Source organism: Arachis duranensis, chromosome 4, assembly GCF_000817695.3.
Source record: "Arachis duranensis cultivar V14167 chromosome 4, aradu.V14167.gnm2.J7QH, whole genome shotgun sequence".
Taxonomy (NCBI): Eukaryota; Viridiplantae; Streptophyta; class Magnoliopsida; order Fabales; family Fabaceae; genus Arachis; species Arachis duranensis.
In genome coordinates, this window is record NC_029775.3 from 68090478 (window position 1) to 68100175 (window position 9698).

A 9698-nucleotide genomic window follows, 5' to 3' on the forward strand; every position below is an offset into this window, starting at 1 on the left:
AAATGAATTCGTTCTTTGGCAAGTGCACCAAAATATCGTCAAGTAATAACCTACTAGGAGTGCGGTTGAATCCATAGAGATTGGTAGATTTGAGAAACTTTAATTAATGGATCAATTAGTCAAGCTAATCAAGAGTGATTGTGAGTACAGAATTCTAAAAGCAGAATGATAAATGACTTAAAAATAAAAGAAAGTTATAAAGTGCAGAAACGTAAAGAGCAAGAAGATAAATGGCATAAACATAAATGACTAAAAGTAAATGGGAAGTGGGATGATAACAGAAAGTAAAGAAAGCAGTAAAGAATGGGTAAGATAAGAATGGGGAAAATTCATTGGAGTTGGGAGATATTATTCTCTCTGGATTAAAATCAGATCATCTCATCTTCAATCATGTAATTCATTGACCTCTTGGCAATCATGATTGATTGAACCTTAATTCCTTGGTGATTCAATCTCTCAAATCTTGATAATCAGCCAATTTATTGGTCTAATTGCTCATGAATAGAGATAGGCTTGGTCCCTGATTTTACCACACATCATCATAGATCCATTTAATTGGGTAGATTTCATGTCACTGTACTCAATGTGAGAGGGAATTTCAAGCATGGTTTTATGATCCCTCTTCCAAGGTTCACATAAAACCCAAGTTGTATTCAGCCTCTTTTCCAAGATGACTAAACACTAAGAATGAAAACCAAAATTCCTTCTAGCAAATCAAAAAGAAGATGAAGAGAAGAAGAATTTCACTATCAATTAATCCATCAAGTACAATAGAGCTCCCTCCCCCAATGAGAGGGAAGTTAGCTACTCATAGCTCAGTATAGAATGGAAGTTCAAAACTGGAAAATAAAACTAAGTACAAAAGTAAAAACTCCAAAGTCTCTAGAAGCTAAAAGTGTGTAAAAGTTCCCCAGTCCAAAAAGTCCTTTCTCAAGTCAAGTCACCACCTATTTATACAAGAGTTCTGTGAGTCTTCAGGTGTACTTGCATGATCTAAAAGTGGGCCTTTCTCATTTGCAATCAGTACGACACATTTTGGCTAAATAGAGTGCTTCTAGGAGAACGTACCGTTCGTTTTGAGAACGGAGCGTTCGGGCACCCACGCGTACGCGTCCCTTGCATTTTTATACCATCAACGCGTGCGAGTACTACATGTGTGCGCATTGATACTGTCTTCAATCTCAACCATGCTTGCACGTACCATGCGTGCGTGCACGTCCTTCATAGCGTTCATTAATTGAATGCTACGTTCGTGCCATGAACACTCCTCACGAGTGTGCGTCCTTTACGCGTTCGCGTGGATGGTAAATCACCACTTCTACACTCCAACATCATGTACGCGTTTGCGCCAATCACCATTATCGTCACATCGACGCGTGCGCATCATGCATGCGTGCGCATCATGCATGCGTGCGCATCGGTAACCATATTCAAATTCCAATTCTGAAAGTATTGCATGTGTTCATTCAGAGTGAACGTTACGTTCTTGGCTTGAGAACGTTGATCCCTCACCCACGCATGTGCACTATGCATGCGTACGCGTGGATCTCCAAATGTGCTTCTCCACGCATAAGCGTCTTGTACGCGTGTGCGTCTGTTGTGAACATAGCATTCATCAAATGAATGTAGCATTCATCTGTACCTCTCCTTTTTTGTTCTTTTTCACCTGAAATTCAGCCAAAAACTCTTTTCAAAGCAAGGTTCATAAATTAATCATACAACTCATATAATTGCATCTTTGAATGAGATTTCACCAAACTTGTTTTTCACTATGTGTTTTACGTAAGAATTCAATTAAGTTCTTGTCACCATTGAATTGATTATCATGAGTACTAATTTATTAACTACTATTAAAATAGAAACTCAAAAGGATATAAAGCATGGGTTGCCTCCCATGAAGCGCTTCTTTAACGTCATTAGCTTGACGGTTGGCCCTTGTCAGGGAGGTGGTAGTGCCTCAGGTCTTCTCCTTTCATGGTGAATCTATCTCCACTTTCTTCCTTGAGAATTTTTACATGCTCTAAGGAGAGGATTCTATTGATTGTGTACACTTAAGGTAGCTAAGATGGGATTATAGGAAAGTGAGGTGGGATTAGTGGCTGTTGGATTGATATCACTTTGTTCCCTGGAGAGAAGTTCTCTGTAGGGATTTTCTTGTTTTTCCATCCCCTTGGCACCTTCTTCTCAAATCTCTTCTTTCCTTCAAGTGGTGCTTCAGTGATTCTTGTGTCAGGAGGGTCCTTGTTGATTATCCCTTTTGAATCTTGTGGTTTCAGCTCCTCTTTGGATCTTTTTTATTGTTGTATCACTTGGATTTCTTGTTTTTCCACCAGAGAAGCCTTCAGAGGCTCTGCTTGTGACTTACTGCTTGATTCCTCCACAATTGCTTCCTCATGATCATCCTTCAGGCATATGTTTTCTTATTCAGACTCATGTGAGGCTTTGAAGACATAAAAGGTGAGTTGTTCATCATGTATTCTCAATATTAGCTCCCCCTTCTCAACATCGATGAGTGCTTTGGCTGTAGTTAAGAATGGTCTCCCCAGAATGATTGGAGGAAGATAGCTTTCTTCTATCTCAAGAACAACAAAGTCTATAGGGAGGAAATACCTCCCTACCGTCACCAACACATTTTCAACCACTCCTAATGCTTGTTTCTGGGTCTTGTAAGCCAACTGAAGGGTTATGTTTGTGGGTTTCAACTCATTGATTTGCAGCTTCCTCGTGAGAGACAGGGGCATTAAATTTATGCTTGCTCCAAGATCACAAAATTCTCTGTCAATCATTGTATCCCCTATAACACAAGAGATGTGGAAACTCCATCGGTCCCTCTTCTTTGTAGGTAAATCTTTCTGGATAAGGGAACTGCACTCTTTAGTCATCACTACTGTCTGTTCAACCTTCAGGGGATTCTTCTTGGTTAGCAACTCTTTCATGCATTTGATATATGAAGGCATTTGTTGGAGGGCCTTGATGAAAGGTATGTTGACATGGAGAGATTTAAATATGTCCAGAAACCTAGAATACTTCTTCTCTTTAGCACCACCGTTGAGCTTTTGAGGGAATGTTGCTTTTGGTTCCAAGACTTTCTTCTCCATTGGATCCTTCCTTTGTGCAGGTTTAATTCCTTGTTCTGTCTCTTCCAATTTCTCCTTTGGGGACCATTTGTTGTGCTCAGTTAGCTTGATAGGTTCTTCTTCCAAGATCTCTTCACTCCTTAGAGTGATTTCCTTACATTCTTTCCATTTCAGATTTCTTGTTTCTCCTCTTGGATTCTTCTAAGTGTCACTTGGGATGCTGTCAGTGGGTTTAGGAATTTGCTGAGAGAGATACCTACTTATGCTTCAAGCTTCTTGATGACAGCTCCCTGGTTTTGTATATTGGACCTTACTTCCTCCTTGAATGCCTTGTTATCCTTAGACTCCTTGCAAAGTTCTTCAAGTAAAGTCTAAATTCGGGAGATTCTATCCTCAGATAATGATTGGGATGTTGGGTTGGAAAGTAGAGGTTGAGGTTGGCTATTTTGTGCTTGATATAGATGTTGAAAGGAGGTGTTTTGTGGGGCTTGATATGGTCTTTGCTTGGGGTGTTTATAGGTGGAGTTGTTGTAATGGTTGGAGTTTTAAGGCCTATGGTCTTGGGTTTGGTTTTATTGGCTTCTCCACCCAAAGTTTGGGTGGTTCTTCCAACCAGGATTGTAGGTTTTGAAATGTGGATCATAGGGTTGTCTTGATGAGTTTCCAACATAATTGGCTTGTTCCCAATCACACATTTCCTCTGCATTCACCCCTTCTTGAGTTGGTGGTTGAGTATTGACTGCTGCAACCTAATTTCTCTCCATCATTGATAAACCGCTATTTTATGGTTTATCTTGTGCTTACTTTAGTGGATTTTATACATTATTCTCACACTTATTCATATAATTTGCATGTTTTACATTTTCCTTCCTAATTTTCTGCTATGATTGAAAACATGCTTCTTTGGCCCTAAATTTAGCTAATTTTAATCCTCTCTTATTACCATTCGATGCCGTGATATGTTTGTTGAGTGTTTTCAGGATTTATAGGGCAGGAATGGATTAGAGGATGGAAAGAAAGCATGCAAAAGTGGAAGGAATAACAAGAAATTGAAGGAATTGCTAAGCTGTCAACCCTGACCTCTTCGTATTAAATCGGACATAACTTGAGCTACAGAGGTCCAAATGAGACAGTTTTAGTTACGTTGGAAAGTTAACATCCAGGGATTGGAAATGATATACAATTTTTCATAGTTGCCATGCAGTTAGGCAACGCGCACATGTGGATCACGTGTACATGTGGATAGTGCGGCAGACAAGCGATGCGTACGCATGGGCGATGCATACGCGTGACGGAGCCACATGCTGTACATATTAGAAATTGCCCCGGTGATTTCTGGGCTATTTTTGGCCCAGTTTCAAGCCCAAAAACACAGATTAAAGGCTGGGAGTGGAGTAGAATCAATCACACACTTCTCATTATTCACACTTTAGGTTTTAGATGTAGTTACTAGAGAGAGGCTCTCTCCTCTCTCTAGGTTTTAGGGTTTATCTTACTTTTAGATTTATTTCTTCTCAAATCTAGGTTCAACGTTCCTTTAATTTAGTTTTCTTCTACTTTTATTTATTCTATTACTTTAGTTTATCTTCTTCTCTTGTTAATTTCCCTTTTCCACCATTTTTATGTTTATGATCTCTTGTTACGTTTGGTTTCTTTTAATGATATTTATGTTCTCTATGTTTATTATTACTCTCTTTAATTGTTAGTTATTTATGTTTACAATTGGTTGTTTAGATTTATTTTCCTTGTTAGTTTTCTATACTTTTATTTTGTGCCTACCAAGTGTTTGACAAAATGCTTGGAAGGATGTTAGATTAGATTTTTCTCCTCTTGGCTTTGGTTGACTAATTGGTGACTCTTGAGTTATCAAACTCCTTTGTTGATTGATAATTAAAAGTTGCTAATTGATTTGAATTCCACTAAAGCTAGTCTTTCCTTAGGAGTTGACTATAGGACTTGAGGAATCAAATTGATTCATCCACTTGACTTTCCTTCATAGTTAGAGGTTAACTAAGTGGGAGCAATGAATAATTGATGTCACAATTGAGGAAGATAACGAGGATGGGACTTCTAGTTCTCATACCTTGCCAAGAGCTTTTATAGTTGCTATTTTCTCTCCTTTGCAATTTATTTTTCTTGTCTCTTAATCCAAAACCCCAAAATATACAACTCATAACCAATAACAAGAACACTTCCCTGTAATTCCTTTAAGAGACGACCTGAGGTTTGAATACTTTGGTTATTATTTTTAGGGGTTTGTTACTTGTAACAACCAAATATTTTTGTATGAAAGGATTATTGTTGGTTTAGAAACTATACTTGCAACAAGAATTTATTGTAAAATTCTAGACCACACAAAAATCTGCTCATCAAAATGGCGCTGTTGTCAGAAAATTTGCTTTTTGCTTGTTTCTTAGTTTTTGTTAGTTTTAGGACTTTGTTGCTTATTTTTATTAGTTTTTGTTTTTATTAGCTACTATGAATTCTCACTCCTTTGGCTATGAGTTTGGTTCAAACTATATTGCAGGAAATAGAAGCTACAATGAGGATATGCATCAAGGATGGAACAATCAAGATTGGGAGGAGCCACAAGCTTATAGACAATCTTCTTGGCAACAACCTCCCCAGGTCTCATACAAGTATAACTACAATCCTGGATCCCCCAGGTCCTAATCCCTTTTCTAGTTTAAAACTGTCCCTATATATACTACTTCTCTAATCCTCAGTTGAGTCTGCAAGTCTCTGGAGGTAGGCCCTTGGCCTTAGTTGAAGCAGTTAATAAACTCATTGGGCTTTGTACAACTTGCTGAAGGAGTTTAAGTTAGGCATAGTCATGTTAGTTAGGCCGTTAGTGTGAGTATCGTGATGTACAAATTCCTGGCTCAAAGACATTAGTGACACCAACGTGGTCACTAACGTCCCATAGTCTCTCAGAATCACGTTAACCCAGCCATTACTGGCACTAACTTGGTTTAAGCCTATGTTAATGCCCACATTAGTGGCAATAACGTGGCCACTAATGTGGCCTACCTTGCCCTTCAATCACGTTAATGGTGTTAACTTCACTATTAACGTCCCAACCTCCACTTCTTCCACGTTAATGCCCACGTTAGTGGCATTAACGTGGCCACTAACGTGGCCTTCCTTACTCTTCGATCACGTTAATGGTGTTAACTTCACCATTAACGTCCCAAGATACCTCCTTCTTCTACATTAATGGCTCACGTTGGTGGCATTAACGTGGCCATTAACGTGGCTATTTCTTCTTTTTGCTCACGTTAATGGTGTTAACTTCACCAATAACATCCCAAGCTGCCCCCTTCTCCCACGTTAGTGGCATTAACTCAGCCACTAACGTGGCTACTAATGTGGCTCTTCTCTGCTTCTTCTTACCTGAAATTAATCAAACCAATTGCATCAAAGTCTTGCTCTAATCATAAGATAATGCATTATTCATTATATCATTCAATCCTTGCATTATTATCATAAAAATGTTTAGAATTCAAAATGTTTGATTGAATCAAGATATGAATGCATACTTAACCAAATACTTGCTTATTGCCTAAGAAAATGTATGAAACTAACCTAAAACATACTCAAAATGGCTTGTAAAACTAGGCAAGATGCCCTGGAATCACCACTTCCTTCATAGCTGGAATCAGTCGCCTTTGTGGTTGTACCACTGGTTTCGCATCATCCTCTAGCAGGATTTTGTGCATGCATCGGGTTGGGCTAATACCCTTAAGGTCACCTGTAGTCCACCCAAGGGCGGTCTTGTAATTGTTGAGCACTTTAATTAGTGCGTCTTCTTCGTGTGGCTCTAAGGCAGAGCTTATGATTACAGGATAAGTGTCTTCATCTCCCAGAAATGCATATTTCAGGAAGGATGGTAATGGCTTGAGCTCGTGTTTTGGAGGTTTATCGTCTTCTTTAGGAGTACTTAAAGTCTCCTTTATTTCATCTGCTTCCTCCAACTCGAGTCTGGCAACCATGTTTACTTCTTCCACCGAAGAGTCGATGATGTCAATGCTCAAGCACTCCTCTGGGGTGTCTAGATGCTGCATAGCTTTGACAACATTCAGTACATATTCATCCTCATTGACTCTTAGGGTTACTTCCCCTTTTTGCACATCAATGAGGGTTCTTCCTGTAGCTAGGAAGGGTCTCCCTAGGATAAGGGATGCACTTTTGTGCCCATCTATATCAAACACTACAAAGTCAGTGGAAAAAGTAAAGGGTCCAACCCTAACAATCATATCTTCAACCACTCCTGATGGTATCATAATAGAACCATCAGAAAGTTGAAGGCATATGCGGGTTGGTTTGACTTCATCAGTCAAGCAAAGCTTCTTTATTAATGAAGCAGGTATTAGGTTAATGCTTGCTCTAAGATCACATAGAGCTTTCCTTCTGCAAGCATTCCCTAGAGTGCATGGTATCATAAAACTTCCAGGATCCTTAACTTTCTCTGGTAGGCTGTTTTGAATGACTGGACTGCACTCTTCAGTGAGGAGGACTATGTCTATCTCTCTCCAATACTTCTTATGACTTAAGATGTCCTTCATGATCTTAGCATAAGAAGGTATCTGCTCAAGAGCCTCTATAAAAGGGATCTTGATCTCTAATGTTTTGAGATAATCCGCAAAGCGGGCAAACTGTTTATCTTTTTCTGCTTGACAAAGTTTCTGAGGGAATGACATCTTGGCCTTATACTCATCAATCTTGGTTGATAGAGGCTGAGTGCCTTGTGTATTGGAAGGGGGGTTACTAGCTTGCCTAGGGGGTTGTTATCAGTAGGTGAATGACCACCCTTGCTTGAGCATTCAACACCCTTGTTGCTACCCCCTTCTTGGCGTTCAACGCCAGGGGCACTGCCCCCTGTTGGGCGTTCGACGCCAAGGATGAATACCACTTCTTGGCATTAAGCGCCAATGACATTCTTCTTTGGGCGTTCAACACCCTCAGAGATGTCTTGGACCGCAGTGTAGTTTTCCTCTGTTAGCTTTTCTTCCTTTGATCTCTTGTTTCATTGAGGTTGGATTTTTAGGTATTTTCCACTCCTCAGTTGCATAGCCTGACATTCCTCTATTATCTATTTGGATAATTGCTGCCTTCTATATTCTCACACAGCCTCTTGTAATTCTAGTATTTGCTGGACAAGGGCGTGTAGTTGCTGAGTTAATGGGCCATCTTATTCTGGAGGGTTAGGTTCAGTAGATATTGCCTTAACCTCTCCTTTCATAGGAGTCTCAGCAAATGAGTACATATGCTGATTAATGGTAACTGTCTCAATAAGCTCATAAGCATCTTCAATGGTCTTTCTCATATATATGGAACCACCAATAGAGTGGTCCAGAGACATTTTAGCCATGTCTAAAAGTCCATGGTAAAAGATATTTAGCTGTACCCATTCTGAAAACATTTCAGTGGGACATTTTCTTAGCATCTTTCTATACCTCCCCCAGGCATCATGAAGAGATTTATTATCTCCTTGTTTGAAACCTTGGATGTCCAGTCTTAGCTGGATTAATTTCCTTGGACGGAAGTATTGATTTAAAAGCTTGTCCACTAGCTGTTTCCAAGTTTTCAAGCTAGATCTAGGTTGGTTATCTAACCACTTCTTTGCTTGGTCCTTTACAGCAAAAGAAAAGAGCAATAATCTGTAGACATCTTGGTCTACTCCCTCATTGTGTACTTTGTTAGCAATCTTTAAGAAAACTGCCAGGAACTCAGTAGATTTTTCCTGTGGAAGTCTAGAATACTAGCAGTTTTGCTGCACTAAAATAATGAGTTGATGGTTTAGTTCAAAGGTAACTGCTCTGATGGGATGTATGCTAATACTTCTTCCATAGAAGTCAGCAGTGGGATTTGTATAAGACCCTAGAGTTCTTCTAAACTCTTCATTCCCATTTGGGTTCATGATGAAGAAAGGTAGAAGAAGAAGAAGAATGAAGGATAAAGATATAAATTGTAATTAAAATATTATTGTTTTTATTTTTTTATTGATTTAATTCGAAAATAAAAATTAATTAATTAAAAAGAATTGAAAATTAATTAAAAAATTTTGAAAACGAGGAAAGAGAAATAGAAGAAGGATTTTCGAAAATAGAAGAGAGAGAGGAATTAGTTAGGAAGTTTTAAGAAAGAAGAAAGAGAAAACAAGTAAATAATTAAGAAAGATTTGAATTTAAGATTTAAATTTGAAAAAGATTTAAATTTGAAATTTAAAATTGAAATTTGAAAATTTGAAAAAATTTGAATATTAAAATTTTGAAATTTGAATTTTAAAATTTGAATTTTGATAATTGAATTTGAATTAGAATTAAGATAAGATAAGATTTTTGAAAAAGTTTTGATTTTGAAATTTGAATTTTGAAATTTTAAATTTTAAATTTTGAAATTGAATTTTAAATTTTGAATTTGAAATAAGATAAAATTTTTGAATTTTAAAGAAAGATAAAAAGATAAGATAGTAATTTGAAAAAGATATGATTTTTTAAAAGATTTGAATTTGAAATTTAAAACTAAGATAAGATAAGTTAATGATTTTGAAATTAAATTTTGAAAAATTGGTTGTAATTTTCGAAAATTGAGATAAATATAAGAAAAGATATTTTAATT

The 9698-nt window shown here is 37.7% G+C and overlaps 1 protein-coding gene across 1 annotated transcript; it reads right to left on the minus strand.

Annotated features, from left to right (window-relative positions):
* Positions 1 to 2420: 2420 nt before the first annotated feature.
* LOC107484723 (uncharacterized) lies at positions 2421 to 3098 on the minus strand. The gene has a single exon (XM_016105265.1). It carries the CDS (start codon positions 3096 to 3098, stop codon positions 2421 to 2423), a length of 678 nt encoding a protein of 225 aa, XP_015960751.1.
* Positions 3099 to 9698: the final 6600 nt, after the last annotated feature.

Coding starts and splice junctions, on each gene's coding strand:
- LOC107484723 (XM_016105265.1), bottom strand. CDS start 3,098: ATGGAGAAGAAAGTCTTGGAACCAAAAGCAACATTCCCTCAAAAGCTC.